We start from the raw sequence: 20,492 nt of genomic DNA on the forward strand, positions 1-20,492 counted from the left end.
GTAACAAAAACTGAATGCTTGTATTTGTGATGTATCAGACTGACAAGACAGATATTTGATTTAGAGTTCTAAGATTAGTAAAGGTATGATATTGGCGGCCTGTCTCGTCTATCTGTAGCATCGGTAAATGAGGCCAGGAAGTTTTCATTATATGCCTAAATAAACAGGTGCCAAAAGACTCTGATAGGGACAATATAAGCATATTTGGCAAGCAAGGAATTCGATATCACACAAGCAGGATTAAAAACATAAGTTGAACACGACTTGAATACTGTGAGTTGGACTCGGACTCGAGTCATAACACTGTGACTCGGACTTGACCCTTTAATCGGTGACTTGGACTCGGACTCGACTCGGTGAGGAATTGAAAGTGACTCGACTTGACTCGAGTCAAAACCCCAAAAGTAAGATTGACTCGTGACTCGGAACCATGTGACTTGGTTACAACCCTGGGTATATGTTACGTGCCCTAAATTTACGCGCTTGGGGCGACTTCACAACAAATACACAGCGAATCGATATCGCATCGAAACGTGTCTTTCAGTTATTGCGAAAAGCCCGGTCATAAAAAGGGGGGCCTGGGAGACTTCGCCCGCCAGAGGTTTTATGGATCACTCTATGGGGGCCTAAAACGACCATTTGGGGGGGGGGGGGCGAAAGGCTGTTTCGGTAGTCATTCTGGCTGCCATACACGCTAACATGGTGTGTAAGCGGACAGCTATAGGTAGGAGCGGCCAAATTTTTACGCCAAGGAGTCACATGAGATTTGCAAACCATTGTGCGGGCCACTTGAATGTTGATGATTTTTTTTTTAGTCGTTCGATAGGAGCAAACAGGATTAGGTTCCTTACGCATCAAAATCGATAAAATTATGTCATGAAAAGTGAGTGTGGAAACCGTCCATAGTGCACTCATGAGTCATGACCTAAGCGAAGCGCGAACATTTTTCTAAGTTAATGAATGACTTCGGCAAATACTCATGGTACTTGCAGTGGCATGTATTGCGGGTCGCCTCTGTATACCGCTGGAATCATTTGGCAAGAACAGGATTATTCGGCACTTAGACCTATAAATATTATTCTCCCATTCATCCACATGTACAAGGAAGAAATCATATTTAATTAATGTATTTTAACGAGAGGAATGTCACTTCAAAGACGTTCTCGCCGATAATGACGAAGACAATGTGGATTTGAAAACAGCATTGTCATAAATATGAAGCCGTCATCTCTGCTTCTCTCTGATCAATTAACACACGGTGCAATCCTTAATTTAGATTTCAGGGCGTTCGATAAGCCCGGTACCCCAAATTTACCAACATATCAATTCATTAGGATTGAGTGGGTGACGAGATAGCGTCGTTGTTCAAGTGTGTGGCTTATTTTATCTCGATATTCAATTCATGCGGCCCGCGGCATCTACGAAATTTGAAAAGTGGCCTGCAACCCATTTTGAGTTGGCGACCCTCTGGCATAAGCGGTGTCTTACAAAAGCCTAGGAGTGTCCTGTGCTACAAGTCGGCGCGGTTACGGAATCAAAAACAAGAAATATCGGCCTGGTCCAAATGACCATGACCATAATAGTCGACAAACACCATGTATACCGCAAACGACATTAGGGTTGAGTACATCGCAAATGCCGATAACGCAAGTCTTCTCGCTTCGACGAGCTTACGCGTAAGATCTACTCTCGCAAGCTGCGCAGTGCGCATACACGTATATAATAACTGTTATTATATACGTGTATGCGCACTTACTACGTCAAATTTTAGTGACTGTATAACATATACAGTCACTAAAATTTGACGTAGTAAGCAAGTAGTGGGGAATGTCGGCTGACTGGGGCCGGGGACCACATTATCATGTACGATGGAAAACTGTCCGCGGGCCGGACAAAATCTCTTCGCGGGCCGTATGTTGCCCGCCCCTGTCATATACGAAGATCTACGAAAAATGTGGCTGGTCCCTGGCTACGCCAAAGCATCGGAACTGATATTTTAGTCATCAATATCTTACATTTCGCAGTCCGGTTAATCAAATTTTTATTTGGGCTCGCAAGTTTACACTAAATTACCTGGTTAATTTATTATTTGATTATAATCAAATATAATTATATAACTAATTTCGAGAAGTTTCTTCTGGGCCATTCAAAATCTTCTCGCGGACCACGGATTGGCCGCCCCTGCTATCGTGACAGCTCTAAAGTTTGAGTATAAAATAGCGAAATACCGATTGGTGCCCGTTTCTTGTAGGGTCGTATGAGAATAAGATGGAGTGAACATAAAATTCTGCCTACAATCCACGTGATACAGATTCGGAGCTACCGTTATACGAGTAACAGCAAATAACGGCTCGATTATGATATTTTATCAGCAGCCGTTGTCTTTTTATGCTTCGATGTAGAAATCGCAATCTACCAGATTGTAGCACTCCGAAAGTTACATCGAATGAGCCTATCGGCGTATTCCTAGGTATTGTAGTTTAGGAGATATTGACAGATTTAGACATTTTTGGGGGTATGAAAATTTCTGAAAAGTTCAATTGGACCAAGATTTTTCTATGTTCCCGAAGGCCTACAGCTACAACTCCGCTACCAGATTGTAGCACTCCGAAAGTTACAAGCTCTACCTATCTCGCACATATACATGAATATCCGTCTTTTCAAAAAATATCTAAATTTAGTTTACACCCCCCAAAACAAAAAACATCTGTGAGAGACCCCATAACTCGTGCATGTCGAATTTTTTTGTATGCGAGGAAAGCTTTTGCCAGCATGCAATTGTAGACAAGTTCACGGAGTGTAATAATGGAATTATCATAGAGAATTTTCAAAGTATTTTCGGTCCCGGTGATCCATCGGTACCACATCTCCCCTACTACATGTACTGTACATCGCAATGACGAACCAAACTAATACCTATGAAGAGAGCTTCTTGGAGGTACTGAACTTTAATATACAATTGAATAGTATATTCATAATGAATTAAACTCGAATATTTTCGGCTGACACTGTCTGTCTGTCTGTCAGGGGTAATCTACAGCAACTAATAGAGAATTGGAAAGAACCTTGTGTATCAACAATCGTATTTCAAAATATGACGTCAACAGCATGAAATGAGATCTCAAATAAGAGAGAGTTTAATGTAGTCTTTTAAGATGGTACACGAACTCCTTTTGTTGACAAAGCTTGGGCTGGTGTATTTTGATAAAGGCCGACTCCAAGGCACACAGATGAAAGTGTGAACGGCCCCTCCCGATGATGCGAAATCTGTCGCCTCGATATTTGTGCCTACGCGCTCTACGGCGGCTAGATACAACCACCCCCATTCCCGCGCAACGCTTTTGTTGAACTCTTGCAGGCCGCAACTTGTGCTGTTGAATTTTGCTTAGGACGTATGGTAATCCTATGTAATGGTCTTTGCTCAAACGAAAAGTAATCGTTCTTTCACTAAGCAATCGATTGGAAATGTGAAGTAATTGATTGCGATTACGATTGCTTGGAAATGCTGTAATCTTTGTAAACGATTACGATTACTAATCACTATAGGGCGATTTATATTGGCCTACTGTTGTATAGATGGCCCATTGTCTGCTCATTGTGAATCATAAACATTCAAATGAAACGAATAGGTCGACATGGTTTTATGCCCAACGTACGACAATATCCCAACTGAAGCAAGACTGCGTGGGCATTGCATGGTTCTTATATCAAGAAGCACATGATGAAAAATTGTGATGTAGACACCATTGCCAGAATGAAGCAACACGGTTTGTCCCCAGCAGTGTAGCAGTGGTGTCAGCCAACAACTGCTGCTGTTTAGCGTTCCTTCTTTATTCTTGGCAAGCTACTTAATAAGGACAGTCACTTTCTACCCGAGAACGGAGGAAAGTATCTTTCGTTGTACTACAAATTTTTTAACTTATTTTTACCATAATGCGTGATGTAACTACTGGAATTCTTCATGGGACCAGATTTCGTTAAAATAAAGTATTTTCATGCAAAAATTTGTCAGCACTTGAGGCAACAAAGTTTTTTCAGGTCAAGCTACTTCGTAAGGACAGACAGTTCCAGCCAGAAATGAAAATACGAAGTACAATTCTAGCAATATGTGGGAAGCACCTAATGTGCATACGCTAGGTCAAATTTGGTCGAAATCAAGATTTTTAACGTAAAAAATGTCAAAATTTTCATTCTTTTGGTCATAATCTTCCGTTTTTATGTCAGTGAAAAATCGCCCCTCCCCTACTAATCACTATTACCTCATGTCTGCATATGGAGGGAAAGCATTCATTCTTACTGAAAACGGCTTAACGTCCGGTGAGAACTGGACCTTCTGATGCTACGCCAATAAGTCCTTGATGTTGGTCATGCCTACTTAAATACCGACTATGCTGCGTTTGTAACAGATTACATAAGCCAGCAGTCTCTGGAGTCTGGATGGCATTGACTAGACCCTTACCTGTGTCGTTTATATTCAGATTTTCGAAAACTAGAACAAAAGAAGTCAGGTGAGTATTTGATATTGTCCAAACGTGCATGCTCACCACATGAGAGCCAAGTAATAGGCTTCCACAGTCTCCTCTACCAAACCGGTAAAGTGTCATTGCGACAGCGCAATGTCATATTGCAAAATTGTGTTGTGATTATGCTGTCGCATTTCCGTTTCGCGTCTACATGTGCCAAACAATTTAGACCTGCAAATTAGTTAATCAGTAATATAAAGGTATAAAAGATATTAGGTTGACTTTAACTGCAGTGGTTCTCAACCTTTTTAAGCTCGCGGACCGGTAAAATTTCAAAAAATAGTCGGCGGACCGGTGGACCTTCAAAAAATTGAATGTACTCGAAATGCAATTAAGAGAAAAGTATGCAACCATGTTTTGAAGAATGCTACTAGAGAATGTGCGCAGTAACAGCAATTATGCAATCATGAACGCGTCAATCTCCGTCTCCGTCCAAGACTATACCAATGTATCGTTGTTTTGGAACGATTTCCATCTTTATCAAATCAATTATAGTCAAGTAGCCTACTGCTACTTGAAATTCTACGTCGCGTGAAATGCAGAAAACAATTTGTAAGTTGCTCTGCCGTGCTCAACATGTTTTTATTTCAGGTAAATCAGTGGTTCTCAAACTTTTAAGAAAAAAAATCACGAAACAGCCCCTTGGCAATCTTTCGAATGACTCACGGTCACTTACTAAATGACCACAAAACACCCAACAACGGTGGTCATGGTTGTGAGAGGGCGTTCAATATAATTTATGCGGAAAGAATCCTTCAGATTTGAAATCAAGAAATGCATAGTGACACTAAGCGCGCGAAGCAAGACTAAAATTTGAAATTGAGTTATTCAGCACCAATATATTCTACTTTTTTATATTCCAAAAATTAGTTTTTTTCTGGATAGTTTAAATTTTTCGGAACGTGCTTCACGGTACTAAAAACTTGTCTCGCGGACCCCAAGAGGACCTCGGACCACAGTTTGGGAGCCACTGTGTTAACACATAGCGCTATCGGTCACTTGTAGTTTTCCTGGAAGGAAAATGACCTTCCCATTGATTTCTATGCTCACGACACTTTAATTTTCATAGAGGTGACCAGACACTAAGCTCACATTATTAGTGGGTGGCACTTCAACATGACGCTTCGACTGATCTGTGACCTTGTTCGCCGGGTTAGCATTTGATGGGGTTCGTTTGTTCTTGTACTTTGCAAAATAAACTGATATATTCAGAAATGAACTGCTGATAGAACCCGGTTCAATGACATTCTTGCAATGATCATTGGTATTTAATTTCTGTACCCGAGATTCCATAAAATAGTATTTACGGTGACTGATTCTTTGTTTATTTATTATAGTTGTGCTCACCGTAAATACTATTTTATTCAAATCCAAATTTTTCGACGGCAATTACTCCGCTTCCACTGGTAGGAATTTTTTAATATTTATTTTTATATAATAAATAGAAACTTTCTTCTCCTGTAGCAAAGCGTTTACCGGCTGGAATTGAACCAAATTTTTTTTGTAGGCTTAAATTAGGTAACCTAACAATTTTATCAAGTAGCCAGTACGATTTGAGAAAATAAGTCATTTTTGAAGAGCCCTACTGATCACTGCGTTTGAAGTCAATGTAAATGTTATACAACAACGGAGGCTCGGTAAAACGCACAATCATTGATCAATTAGTTGCTCCCACCGTATCCTAACAAAATGAAATTTTACAAGATACAACGATTTAGTCGGCAACGATTACTTGATGACTTGAAATTGAATCGTAAATTGACTAGTAAATCCGCATTTCTAAAACGTCGAGTCCAGTCAAGTCATTTTTGCAAAGTGACTCAAGTCAAGTCAAGTCATTCGAAAAAGTTGACTCTAGTCTGACTAGAGTCAAGTCATGGCTTGAGTCACCCCAACACTGGTAACCAAGTAGTGGAATAGCTATTGTAATTGCAGAGTCATATAAGCAAAGGCAGTCGCAGGGGGCAAGGTCCTCATCTCCTTTAGTATCGATCTTGACATTGTGCAATCCGTGGCTCTTTCACAAGAAACTGCCGCGTCGTTGTTTTTTGATCGCAACCTGTATCGACCTACGTACGTTTTGGATTCAGAATTTTGAATTGGAAATGTCACATTCTTCAAACAAAGAATATTCCCTTGACATTCAACGTCGAAGTTAGACCTGCTGACATATGGTTTGGGCTTACAAATGGAACTCTAATATACTAACTGCGTTCGCACGATATCTTGGATTAAAGAATATCATGATCTCGCGTGAATAAACTTCAACTACTAGGATCCAATGTACGATTTTGATACAGGTGGAAATGTTTATTTCCATCTCTAATATAGGCCTCGCGCAAGGGTCTCAAACACGCAACCCGCGAGATCATTTTGTGCGGCCTGCGTCGGCATTTCGGATTTTGAAGCATCCGACAACATTTAACTTCCACAATCCACATATCCTTTTTATTAGATTTCAGAACTTGAATTTCGCTCCGAAACTAGCTCAAAAACCTAACCAGCCTACTCATCAAACTTCACGATTAGATCGCTTTCAAAAGTTACCATGCGTTGGAAAATCAGCGATTAAGTCACATGACCTATTGACGATTCCTTACTGGAAATTGTGATTTTGACTTGGGTGTGAACTTTTGTAGAATTACTTGAACTTGGATCGAATAGGTGATAAAATAAAATTACTCGAGTTAAGTCGAGTCAAAGGTTACAACTAGAGAAGGACTTCTGACTTGGAATGCCGTGACTTGGTACAATCACGGAAGCCACAAACTATCAAACTGTTATTCAATAAAGGAATAAATAGTATTTTGGAAGTACTAATCAATATATTATTAACAATTTCATCATTTCAATACACCACACGACTGCGATACAATGAACAGATAGGAATGTGTATTGTTAATATTATATTTAAAAACAAATTTTAGTGACGCACATAACAACTATGGTCTTTTGCGTCACGACTTAACAGTTGCTAATCGAATCGATATTGCCATATAAATACAGTCAACTAAACATTTAGTACTGTCTCTTTTTGTCTTTGATATGAATTCCCACACCAAAGATAATATATAATCGGTATTTAATATATTTTTCATGGTGAAGGGTACTCTCAAGTCCAGTACTGCAGCTCTAAACTGGCATCTTTCGTTTTCGTACTTCGAAGGAAGGTGTAAACGACTCAATCTAGCACTGATTTGATTTGGCTTTAGTAATGACGTGATCAACAGCCTAATTATCGGGAATATGCCCGTAACCCGGCTGTCTTTGTTAGATTCTAAAATAGTTAAGCAATAATTGTGGCACGTCTAATGCCCTCTAGCTGCACAATTCTAACGCGGCAACTTTGACGATGTCATGATTAGGGTTGCATTTAAAACGAAAATCTATTTTAAACAAACATGTTTAAAACATGACCTAAATTTAAAACTTGTTTTTTATTGTTTTTGCGTTGTTGTTTTTTAAAGCAAAGACGTCAATAATATTCAATTGTGACGTCATAGTCAATTGAAATTGGAAATTTAAAATATAGGGTAAATAGAGCTCCTTTGACGAAATATCTGTACTATTAATGTTGAACCGACTATTTTGAGGGGTGCAACCATCCCATATCGATGTACGTCGGCTGTGGTATTGGGTGGTTATTCTCCGTAAGATCATACAGCATGTTTTTTGTAAAGTATTTACACAGTGATGGCATAATTCTATGACTTGAAAAAATATTTTTTTTAAAAAGGCCTTCGTTTAAAACACGGTTTAAAACATGTTTAACCAAAGTGTTTCAAAACACCGTTTGTTTTAAATGCAACCCTAGTCATGATGCATTTATACTGTGGCATTGTATATATATAGCCAAATATTGTGACAGACCAGGCAAAGTACCGCAGCAATTCTAATCAAATATTTGAAAATGTGATTTCATTTGTGTCAGTGGTGAATTCACAACATCAAATTACATATTCACGATGGGTGTGGAATGCCAGTCTGCAAGTTCCGTAGATTAAGGCATACTTGAAAACCATTGAATACCCATATTATAGGTGCTGCAGCCCGCGGCGCAATCTAAAACTGGGAAATTGGCCCGAGAGCACATTGGAGTTTGAGACCCATAGCCTAATGTGTGATAGTCTTGAGTTGGACACGTCAGATCCGTTGAGGCACATGCATCGAGTTTCCTTGGGTTAGCTCATCTTTAACACTATATGAAGCATCCTTGCTCCTGAAGCTCGCGAATTGGAAGTAAACTTTTGGCAGGTTTTTACTAGCAACCACGATATTAGTTTCTATTGGCTCAACGAAGTACCCAGCTATATCTTGAGATGAGTTAACAAATATTAAATGTGATCCTAGTACAAGAATCAGAATAAACCTGACCTCAGTTTTAGCACCGGCTTGCTCAATGAACGTGATGCAAGATTCGGAGTATGTTACTCTTTCTGCGTCCGGATCGTTTGATTCTCTCAGTAGACCGAACTCTGCGAAACTTGACGGACAGTCGACAAGAACGTCTAGGGGCTCCTGGTGCGGACGAACAGGTCAGTAACATATGTGCACATGTAACTCAGGTAACTGACGTACCTTATTATCGTACTAGTATTAATGACAAGCTAAACACTTCCGAGAGTGAGTCTTTACACGTGACGATGGGGGCACAAAATTCGGGTATTCGATAAGGTTACCATACGTCCTCCTTCTAAGGATATTGAATATGTACTTCGAGGACGCCTAAATGCCCTCCTTGTTGGAAATTCGTCCTTATTTACAGCTTTTATCGCTTAGATAATGGACAGAGTGAACTGAAAATCGGCATAAATGAGTTGAAATAGGTGATACGGACGTTCGAGCGGGTCATTCATGAGTCGAATGAAAGTGATGATCTTTTCCTTTATAGTAATCATAACAACAAGATTTCCAGTAGATATTAGAAAATCAGCTGTTTCAATTTCGGTCAACTATAACATTTCTGATTTGGTAAAAGTGTCTTCTTTCCCGATTCCAAAATACGTTAACCCTAGTATTCGAGGATTACATTTTCGCAACAGTCCAGAACACGAACAGTGATCCATCGAACAAAGACATAGTCATGGTCATCTTATCGCTATGCAGGTGTATTGTATATATAGTTTCAGAATGTTCGTGCTGGCCAATATTTAAAAGTTAGCTCGTTCAGAAAGGGATTATAACGTGTTCCAAGAGTCCAGGGATGGCCAAGCTGCGGCCGAAGAAGGCAATTTATGCGGCCGTCGACAAGTAGGCTAATTCAATTAGTATGCGCTGGCGGCCGCAAATAGCAGAAAGGTTCGCCAGCCCTGTACTTATCGAATATACCATTAACTAACGTAATAGGTAGCGTTACGGCACTGCGCCCTGATGCGCCACTCTCCGCTCGACTGACCCATGTAAAATTGCTTTTAATATGAACTCTTCTTCCCGTCGACTATATCAAATCTTTCATTTGAGTATTTGCTATACTGCGACCGCGGGCGACTCAATTGGTTGTGACTTAGTGACTACAAGATAGTTCATAGCGCAATTACAACAGGACCAGATACAAACTGCAGTCGCCATATCGAACGCGTTATCTTCCGAATACGGTCAGGTCACTGTGGAGTATCATCCCATTTATTTCGAATCGGTTGCTTGGACTTTCCGTTGTGCGACGAATGCGGCGTCATCGAAACCGTGGACTAGTTCTTGATATCATACACAAAATAGGAATTTCATATATTATTTTTATAAGTTATTGCAATGAGTTTCATATTTCTTTGACCGTACGCAACTTACTTACGTTATCCCAGCTTCGGACCGCCGTTGCTGAGTTTGTAATAATTTGCAATAACTTCATTTAGTTACCGCTTAATTCGAGTTAACTGAAGACCGTGGCGCACAAGTCCACAAATGTGGCAAAGCACAACTTGAATTTCAATAATAAGAATTGTAAAATTAATTTTCAGGGTATGTCGTTTTTGTCGAAATGTTGAATGACCAACTGTTTCGCTGTTCTCGTTTGAGGGCTTCGGTGCCAGAGCATATTTAGCATTTTTCGGGTCATCATTCCTGCTTTTCTCCGATATGAATGATTTTTTTTCAATCGATCGCGATATTCATGCGATCATAACACGTATGGTAAACTTCGGTGTCCTGGAATTCCGCTATATGTTTGGGAGTTGTGAGAAATAAGGTATTCTTATTTAGGTATGTGAACATCAGAATACAAATCATTCTATATTCGCTAAATATCATTACCCCTTAACGTCATGAAATAACCCGATCAGCAGGGTTGTAATGACTCGAGTCAGACTCGTGACTCGACTTGAATCGAGTCATTTTCTCAAAATACGGAAATGACTCGACTGGGACTCGTGTTGTCACGCATGACTCGAACCAAGTCATATGACACGAGACTAAGACGGCCAAGAACGACGTTTCATTGTCATTTCGAAGAGTAATAAAGTATTGGGAGTTCGTCTATTGGTACTGGTACTTGAACATGCGGCCAAAAACTATGAAAAGTGATGAAAATTAGTATATTATAAATGCGAACCATTCGATACCACCAAACAGAGTTAGAACAGCTGTTTAACAAGACTTTATCTGGAAACTGAGCAGTCAACCCAATGACTTGGACTCGGACTCGAGTCGTAATACCATGACTCGGATTCGAACCTCTGTTCGATGACTTGGACTCGGACTTGACTCGGTGGCGAATTGAAAATGACTCGACTTGACTCTAGTCAAAACTAAAAAAGTACGATTGACTTGTGACTCGGAGCCTTGTGACTTGGTTACAACCCTGCCGGCAAGACACAATTTAAGTAATAAATTATACTTAGAATCGACACTTTAGTTGGTGTATAAAATTTAAAGTATGACATAATAACTATGGAAGTATATCGAAGATAAGAATGCGGCCTGCGTGGACGAATCTTATTTGCCAGTTTGGCAACGAATGATTTCATGAAAGTAAATAAATATTCCTGTACTTCACCGGCAACTCGGACCAGAATGGTAAGGTGTTCAACATATTTTCCGAGCCAATGACATATCAGGCAATCCGCATCATACCACGGGAGTGGCATTCTCTCCCCTGCTTGCGCGTGGACTTATTACATGAAGGTTGTTACGGTAAGATGGTATTCATGCTACTTTCGATTTTGACTAATGACTAGGGCAAGTTTTTGCAGCACTAAAATCGCGAGATAGTTGCATTTAATTTTGACAAAATTTGAGTAAAAAATTGCATTCATATATTTTGTTGAAGTATTAGGGTATGAGACAGTCGGATGGTTCCGTTGTATCACTTAGTTCCTGCAGAGGTGTCAAATTTGTCACTCCGCCATTTAATGGTCCGATGAAACCGACAAAAATTACATTTTTCCCGGCACACAGCAAAAATTACGCAATGCGGGAACAATCCCCACCCCCCACAAAAAAGCCAAACAGCATAGCGATAATCCATTTCCCCAAAAACAAGTCGAATAACACACCCCTAACCCCCTGGGTCTGTAAACATGACCCAGGGCATTGCATAAAAACTCATTCTTGGCGACTTTAACAAAATCAATAGCCCGAATAAAGGTGACCCAGTGAAAATGTAACTTTCGGCGGTTTCGCCTGGGCGTTCGTGACATGGGAAACTATTTCAGATTTGAACAACAGAATTAATAAAGTGATCTATTTATATATTGTTTGGGCACGGTCGTACTTGGCAGGGCTAGTTGAATTTCTTGCTTACAAGCCCTTGTGTCATAGATAACAATGAGATGCAGTTAACCCATCATATAGCTCTTTGTTATGTAAATCAATGAGAATAGAAACATGCTAGCAATAGTTTATAGCAAGTTTATCAATCACTCCTTTACATTATTTCGCAATTTTTGTTGAAAGTTGCGGTAAAAATTGGCATCAAAATAGAGAAAAGTTGCCAAAGGTTGTACTGTAAATTCCCTCCGAATAGCTTAAAACATCATAGGATATAGATTCTGAGTATCTAGGAAGCTATCGGAAGCTGTAAAAAAGTAGCAAAAGTTGCAAAAACTTGCCCTACTAATGAGGAAAGGTTGTAGAAACTGTGGTGTGGCGTATAGCTCTTACTCTGGTGTTTATTGATGACTTGTCAGATACAATTTAATAGTATATTCATTTTGAAATGATCCTGAATAATTTCTGCTGCCACTCGTGAGAGAGAGAGTGAGAGAAAGAGAGAGAGAGAGAGAGACCAGATTTATCATAAGATGTCTTATTAGCTATCCTGTTGTCCGTGGGTGATTTTTGAATTATTTTACCTATCAAGATAATATCGTGAGAAAATTGATACTTAGTTGTGATTTTACAATGAGCGGGACAAAGATAACAACAAAGCAGGCATTTGACCAGAGAAGGAGAAAATATTATGATAAAGTCATTCGATAAAAGTTGGGAACTTTTATCTGCTTTGAAGTCTGATGGTGGTGGATGGAATTAACAGGAAACCTTTTTCGTAACAAGTCATGCATGATGCAGTTATTCAATGTATTGTGACTTGCCCTGACTGTGGTTCAACAGGCAGGGGCTATTGACAAAATATCCAGCAAGGCTGTGCTACAGAGATTAGCATGCTGCAAGAAAGACATTTTTCGTCGGTTAACCTCATCAAAAAGAGATAATGTTGAACAGGAAGGCAAAAAGCATTGTCATCGCCAGATCAACACCAAAGCGGAGCCAGTATTATCATAATGCCATCGTAAATGGTACGCCAGATGCACAGGAAGCATCAAGGAAGTATGGGCAATACTGATGCCCAACAGTTCAACTCCAGAAGAATCAATGCACGGTAATTGTGTTTAAAAGTGGTGCTTTTAATTGAAGGCAAAACTTGAAGATGCTACCGAATCAATCCGCAAGTATCCGCTGAAATCCAAAATGTACCAAGCGGTCAAACCCGTATTTAAGGACCCTGCAAATATTGAGCTTCTTTCAAGGTGAAAGTCCTTGCAAATGCAGAATTCTAAGGGTTATGCAACTCTAATTAATATTGTAGTGTCATGATGATATTGATGCTAAAAATAGTATGTTGAAAGATCAAGGGGAAAATACCACCTGCAATGGGTATTTTGACAATGTTACAGTAGTCTTGATATGTTGTTTCATCTTTACAACATCTAACTGATGCCCAATTTAAGGTATGCAAATTTTCCGAGTCTGGTATAGCAGTTTTGAGCAAAAAATCATCAAATCACTTATAATTATTATGACTTATTTTGCATTTACGCACATTCAATTGTCTTCAAATTCGGCTATGTACTGAATAAAGCATGCCTGCAACATTTAAAAGCCACTGATTTCAAATACCTGCTCTACGTTTTCAATAAAATATTTTTCAATTTTCAAAGTTGATTTTCTCCTGTTTCGAGTTTTTGTTAATATGGTGTCACGGGGACGGGACATTTTGATAACCAAAGACCTCCAATCCTGATCAAACGTGACTCAGTACAAGCAGTAAGACTGTTCTACCTGCTAAAACTATTGTTTCACCTATAAGAGTTTTAATGTACTTACTATGCTATTTATTATCTGAATTTTATGAAAAATAATCGGAAATTCGGCACTATACTAGTAGGCCTACCACACACATATTTCGCGAAATTTTTCGAAAAATCGGAAGTTGCCAGCATTTCAGCAGGTGCTTAGAGGCCTCAGCACAATTCATGAAGCATTGCTTAGAATCTCTCGGCATCTACCGGAAAGACAGGCCCGTGCTAACCGTCTGATTCATCAATCTTCCCCCGATTTGGGCCCAAGAAATTATTGTGAAATGCTGAAATTTCACAGTGTGTGGAGTTGGGTATAAATATTTCACACACCAATTTTTGAGAAGCTAGGATTAACTGTTCATGAAATATCGCAATATGAAAATTTTGTCAGTCCAGCAGTTCCTTACCCCCAGCAACTGTTAACAACTAAAAGCTTCAGCGAATGGCAACGACTAACAACGAATAGGTTACAAGACAGGCAATGAAATGTAATCAAGCGAATACACATAGCTTAGTAAGTCAAATGAAATGTAAATTTCAAGGCGTCAGAAATAAGGATGATAGAGATAAGGTGTGTAAAAGTGACATAGATGTAAAAGGAAAGATGGTCCTGACAACTACAAATTACCAACATTTTATTCGCATTTACATTTTCGCTTGTTCAAAAATTGGTGGATGGCATTTAATGAACATTAGGGTGCGAAAAGTTTCTGACCTAAGTAAATCCTAAGATTAGGGTTGTGGCAGAGGGGATATTAAGGTGGAAGGACGGTTACAGTTATGGGTGGCGGATATTAGGATGGAGGTTAGAGATACGATACTCCCAACCCTAATCTTAGGATACCCAAAACCTAATACCACCTATCCCTTATCTTGGGATACCCAACTCACTTACCTCTCTAATATCCCGCACCCACAACCCTAATCTCTGGATAACCTGACCCCAACCGTAACCCGCAACCCTAATATCCCCATACACGTAACCCTAATATCCCGCGCCCACAACACCAATCCCAACACGAAAAACAATTTATTTTACCGTTTATAAATTTTGAGATGTTCATGGTTATTGGTGTCACGGTGAAGACTGGTTGAACGTTCATCGTAAAACTAAGAAGCGCCAATTATTTGATGTTCTGTTTGTCAGGTCTCAATAACAAGGTACTATGATTGAAGTTGTAATTACGATTTTTTTATCAAATTACAATTACAATTACACAAAATAAAAATGCTTCAATTACGGTTAGATGAAAAAATGTAATTTTTTACAATCAGCTCAATTACAAATTACAATAGATCCAACTCTGATGGAGATGCGATACACCCCTCAGGTGAGGTTATCTAGACTCCACCATCATATTTATTCTGCTCCTTGATATCCCTGAATGCTGAGCGCCAAGCGGGATAACCGCGGATACCAGTTTATAGAGACTTTGGTCTGTTCCTACCGATCATGAATCCGGACGCATCACCAGTACACTATCTCGCTCAAGGGACAAATGTCATCAACTAGAGAAGAACTCAAAAGAACTTGGGATATCAGTGCTCTTAAACCTCGAGTTATCTATATGTATGATATATCCCCTGAAAATATTGTTTCATAAAGTGCACTAAATTGAAGGACAAAACATGGCAAGCTATGTTTATGAAAAGTAGAATGCGCCAAGATTTTCATGTGAGATGTGTTTCCGTTTGCCAGTGAGCAAAATAATGACGCATTCGAAGCATGCTGAATTGGAACATGCTCGTTTTAGTGATAGTATATCTTGCTATTTACTAAATTTTTGTAAGAAACTTTAGGAAAAACCACAACTAGATAGTAGGCTATATAGATAAATCATAAACGCCAAACTTGATATTGCAGAGTCCAGGAAATTGTAGGAACTGGATAAGAGTGTGTAATAGAAAAATATCCAAAGCCAATATATATTCCCCCTTACAAACTGCATGAAATAGCATTTCTTCAAAATGCCATGTGTGAATAAGCATAAACCGTCACAACCATCATCTTGTAACTTTCCGCGTCGATACCCTCAATCTCGGTTCCCACGCACTGTTTCCGTTGGGTTGACTTCCTGATTTAGTCAACCTCTGCGACAGTTCTCGAAACCCCGGCTTTTACGGATACTTTGTGGCTAATTCACCTTTTTAATCGTCGCTGTATAATCGCCAAGCACTCATAACAAAAAGATTGCACGGATTGTGAAAAAGAGGAGATTTGGGCGTCCGACGGGGACATTTTTGTCTCATAGAAAAATGGAGTACAAATCCTCTTATAAGAGGACATACGGCATCCCTATATTTATTACACAACGTTATTCGACGAGGCGCATTCGCAATGTGTAATTTTATATCAGAATAGAAGCCATATAAATATTTCAGCTCCCACCAGCCACAAATTCGTCGTAACATCCAAAGGATTGCGTGATGGAAAGCTATGCAGCGTAAAAGTGAACGGGATAGAGAAAGAAAAAGCGGGGAGAGGATTCTGCGTCGTGAGCTTCGATCCGAACACCTTCGATTACAAATCAGCCAGTTTCGATACCTCCGGGGATCCCGATAAACAGGTATTCATGCATATTTATCAACTTTTTATACCTCATAGTCTGATCCATCTTTTGCTTACTTCTATGAGTATAGTCGGCTCACATGGCATCATTCCTTAACGGACTGCGGTCAAATTCGATCGTAGCCATTGTTGTTCGGGAGGATGCTGTTAGACGTGCCAATGTGTCTGAGAATGTCACGACATCAATGATAGGTTTCGGAGCTGACGAAGATGTATCGTGCAATATCAGCGATCTAGGTAATAGGAATATCTCATGACATCATATTTACTCAGTTATTGGTTGGTTGATTATGTAACACGAGAAATAGTGACTTTAGCGGTCATCCGTACCCGCGTGATTTGTTAATCAATTTGAGGCTTGGTGCTGGTGATAAGTTTTTTGTCAGTGATTCAAATTAGTCAAGATTAGGGGTAGAAGGGATTCGATTATTGTATTGTTTGGAGGTTTGGTGCATCATTGAGATAATTGTCATTATTCATTTAGATTATAAGTTTAGCCTAGAGAGTTAACTGTTGTTAACCGATTTGTAACCGCTGCCTTGAGGTTGACGTGGACTTTCATTTGATATATTTGTGTTCCTATTTCTGTAATTGCTTGAATTACTTTGACCGTGTCTCAGGAGTAGGCTCGGATAATAGGACGCATAGAAACTAGGTAGTGGTTGGAATCGAGTTAGCAAGCTACTCGATCAGTCTAAGTTGATACAGCCAAGTCTCTAATCGAGCCAAATATAACGCACTATCGTAACTAGGCTACGATCAGAAGTACGTTACAGATTACACTGGTCAAAAATGTGAAAATATTTTCCGGCGGAATATCTCAGAGTCGTTACTGAGGTTTTGAATTTTGCTGATTACAAATATCACATTGGTTTTGCCAGATTAACTCTAGTTTAGAAGATACGCATACCCTTTACCACGCCCAAATTAATGTATTTATACCCCTTAAATATCTCACTTGGTAGGAAGTAAATGGTAGCTTTTTACCCCGTATAAATATAAAATTGACTATGAAGAACCACCATGTCATCCCCAGTTATTAAGACAATATTGGATGGACAATTTTCGGCGGAGTCAACATAGTGGGTATACCTAGTGTCCCTATCAAACGAGAAGCTTAAAGCGGGAATCTTTGCTGAACCTCCGATTCGAATATCGATTATACATTCTAACTTCATAATCAGAAATGAGTTCACTGCACGGAATTCCTTAGTAACTAAAACTTTTTGGAAGATCACAAAGCACCCAACTTCAAATAGTTGGTCCGAAAATTGGTATCTGCTTATGAAAAAACTAGGAACAATCATGAGCAGCAAAATTCACTTCCTGTTCAGTCATCTTGATGTATTTCCTTATCATCTTGGTGATTAGAATGAGGAGCAAGGGGAAAGATCCCACCAATACAACAAAAGAAAGACATCAGGGCAGATGAGACGAACATATTATGGCAGAATATTGCTGGAACCTTTTGAGAGATTGCAATAAATTACTTTACAGCGAAAATGGTACAAGATACAATTTTGTTTTGGGATTAATTATACACCGTATTCCAACAGATCATTTTGAATTTACAATATGTGGTTGACGTAAAACTGATTGAAATAATGCAAAATTATTTGAGTATTTAGGTAGATAATGATATATATGATTATCGTTTATTTATGTACATAATATCCGTCAACCCCTCAAACTATGGTAAATCGAATATCCCTATATATAATGATGTTGCTTATTTTGATTTAAAACAGTCATCAGTGTGTGAAAATAACATGTAGAATCAATTTCTAAACTTCACCTCCCTATCGTCATATCAGAATCATGTCATAAAGAACGACCAGAATGTTTGGAATCCCAAAACCTAGTTCAAAGGCATAGAAGGTTATGACTGAATGATGAGAGAATTTATCGCGTATGAAGTTCAGACTATACACAGAACAGCAATTACGAGCTGGATGTAAATCGCGCGCAGCGCGAAAAAAACTTCACTTGAATATTTCGTCAAAAATAATCATGCCCGAAGCTAGCGATTTTAGTGTCCAATCCCTTCTAAACCCTACTTGAACTTGGCTCAAACGTACATCTGATCATAAACTAAATCAAAAACGCCACATGCATTCACCAGTTACTCTTACCTCAGAAACCAATTCCGATCGTTGCAAGTTGCAAGGTGCGATATCTGTTACGATCTCGCATCGGTGCAGGGATAGTACGACGCAATGATGGCATTTAAATCGTAATACAATTAAGAATTTTGCTGTTTTGAAAATTTAAATAAATTATTTTCATTGGCATTCCTCGTTCAAGAAACATCATCTCTTCTCGCGCCCCCTTCCGGAGGACGTATGGTGACCCTACATCAGGGGTTGGCAATTATTCTTCTCTGCGGGCCGAATGAGAAGCAGAAAATACGCTGGCGGGCCGAGTCAAAAATTTCAGCTGTATTCTGCAACGTAATCATTTTATTTCCAACTTGAAAGCAGAGAATTACACTGCTAATAAATGCTGCTTAGTGTTTATATTAGAGAAAAGAAAGTAACGGGTAATTATCAATCAATAATATTTATTTGTCGACACAATAATATTTATTGGTCAAAACAATGTTTAACATGATACATTTTGAGCTCTCTTTAAAGCCCTGTCCACGTTTTTCTATCAAGATGTTAAAATGTATTTGGGATGATACAGAGATTATCATCTCGGTCGCTGCCTTCCGAGCAGTGTCACCAGTGTGCAGATTGGCGATAGCCTTGTTGTTGAGCAATGCTTGCAGTTCCTCTGATATTCGGGCACACATGACAGAGTGTATGCCTTTGCGTTATCTTCATAACGAAGGACTTAAATTATACTCCTCAAACACGGCGACCTGCTCGGCATTAACTACTAAAAAGACAATTTATCCCTGACTCCAGTAAATATATTTAGTGCTCTAAACCTTCTTTGAATTTCAACATTCGGCATTCATTTTTAGACATGCCCACTCATCCTTGATGAGTGATGATTCCCCATACTCATAGTAGTAAACAGGCACTGATTGACTTTTTTTTACGAATTAGGGATTTGAAAACGTTTCACGTAACAATTTGAAGCACAGACCGTGTAATGCGTAAATGACCATGGCAACAAAGAAGTAATCGCGGCATCTTATTGAACTGGCTTGAGAGTAAACGAATTTTCGGTGTAGTTTATAGAGACTGTGGTTTTAGTCCATGCAGCAACATTAAAAAGTAGGTTTTATGTTTTGAATTTCAAGCAAATTTGCGCGGGCCGCTCCGAATATGTCCACGGGCCGAAATTTGCCCAGGTCTGCCCTACACTATTGTCCTCTATTTTTAGAATTTGGGGACATTTGACTTGATATAGTTAGTTATGTCCTATAGTCGGAATGAAGAGGATTTTGACAACCTGAGACTCGGACTGCAGCCAGTTTCTTTCCATAATTCCGAGTTCTTCTTCGACTCCAAAGGATCCGACAAAATTCTCTCCACCAAGGAGGAATTTACAGAAATTCATGATTTCAAATTCCTGATCGCCCCATAAGCGCAATTGAATGACATATTTCGTGATCTTGTGATGCTGAAGAATCATCTTCCAAATTATGTCGTTTCTGGTGAGCTGATTTCAATGGCTTCCGACGTCAACTAATCCCAGCCTTTCAACTTAACGCATCTAGCGACTGCATTATCCAATTATTCACACCAAAACATTCGGGTAATTTCAGGCCATTTTGATTCGTACGCATTCATCGGCCAAAAGTTAGACGACAGAAGCGACAGACCGGATTGGATTAGCTGTAAACACGTTAAAGCAGGCGCCGGCTACGCAGTTGTCAAACCAACGATCACGACCAAGAGTAAGTAGAAACGTACACATGGCAGGCTACGGTGGACG

The 20,492-nt window shown here is 39.4% G+C and overlaps 1 protein-coding gene and 1 long non-coding RNA gene across 2 annotated transcripts; both read left to right on the forward strand.

Moving 5' to 3' along the window:
* The first annotated feature begins 4,476 nt into the window (after positions 1-4,476).
* On the forward strand, positions 4,477-9,059 carry LOC145440968 (uncharacterized). Its single transcript, XR_013915665.1, has 2 exons — positions 4,477-4,508; positions 8,903-9,059. It is a non-coding gene; the product is annotated as an uncharacterized LOC145440968 (long non-coding RNA).
* Positions 9,060-11,367: 2,308 nt separating this feature from the next.
* LOC145440950 (uncharacterized) lies at positions 11,368-20,492 on the forward strand. The gene is made up of 4 exons (XM_080318739.1): positions 11,368-11,648; positions 16,418-16,602; positions 16,676-16,841; positions 20,323-20,492. Exons 1-4 carry the CDS (start codon positions 11,561-11,563, stop codon positions 20,460-20,462), a joined length of 579 nt encoding a protein of 192 aa, XP_080174865.1. The 5' UTR covers positions 11,368-11,560; the 3' UTR covers positions 20,463-20,492.

Source organism: Botryllus schlosseri, chromosome 6 (genome assembly GCF_051294905.1).
Source record: "Botryllus schlosseri isolate E-star chromosome 6, Bs_hap1, whole genome shotgun sequence".
Lineage (NCBI taxonomy): Eukaryota > Metazoa > Chordata > Ascidiacea > Stolidobranchia > Styelidae > Botryllus > Botryllus schlosseri.

What these genes read in the sequence shown, in the direction of transcription:
- LOC145440950 (XM_080318739.1), top strand. Translation starts at nt 11,561, where the DNA reads ATGACATATCAGGCAATCCGCATCATACCACGGGAGTGGCATTCTCTC. An exon ending in CCGGGGATCCCGATAAACAG is followed by an intron (nt 16,603 to 16,675) that starts GTATTCATGCAT and finishes CTATGAGTATAG; the next exon opens with TCGGCTCACATGGCATCATT. An exon ending in GTGCAATATCAGCGATCTAG is followed by an intron (nt 16,842 to 20,322) that starts GTAATAGGAATA and finishes GGGTAATTTCAG; the next exon opens with GCCATTTTGATTCGTACGCA.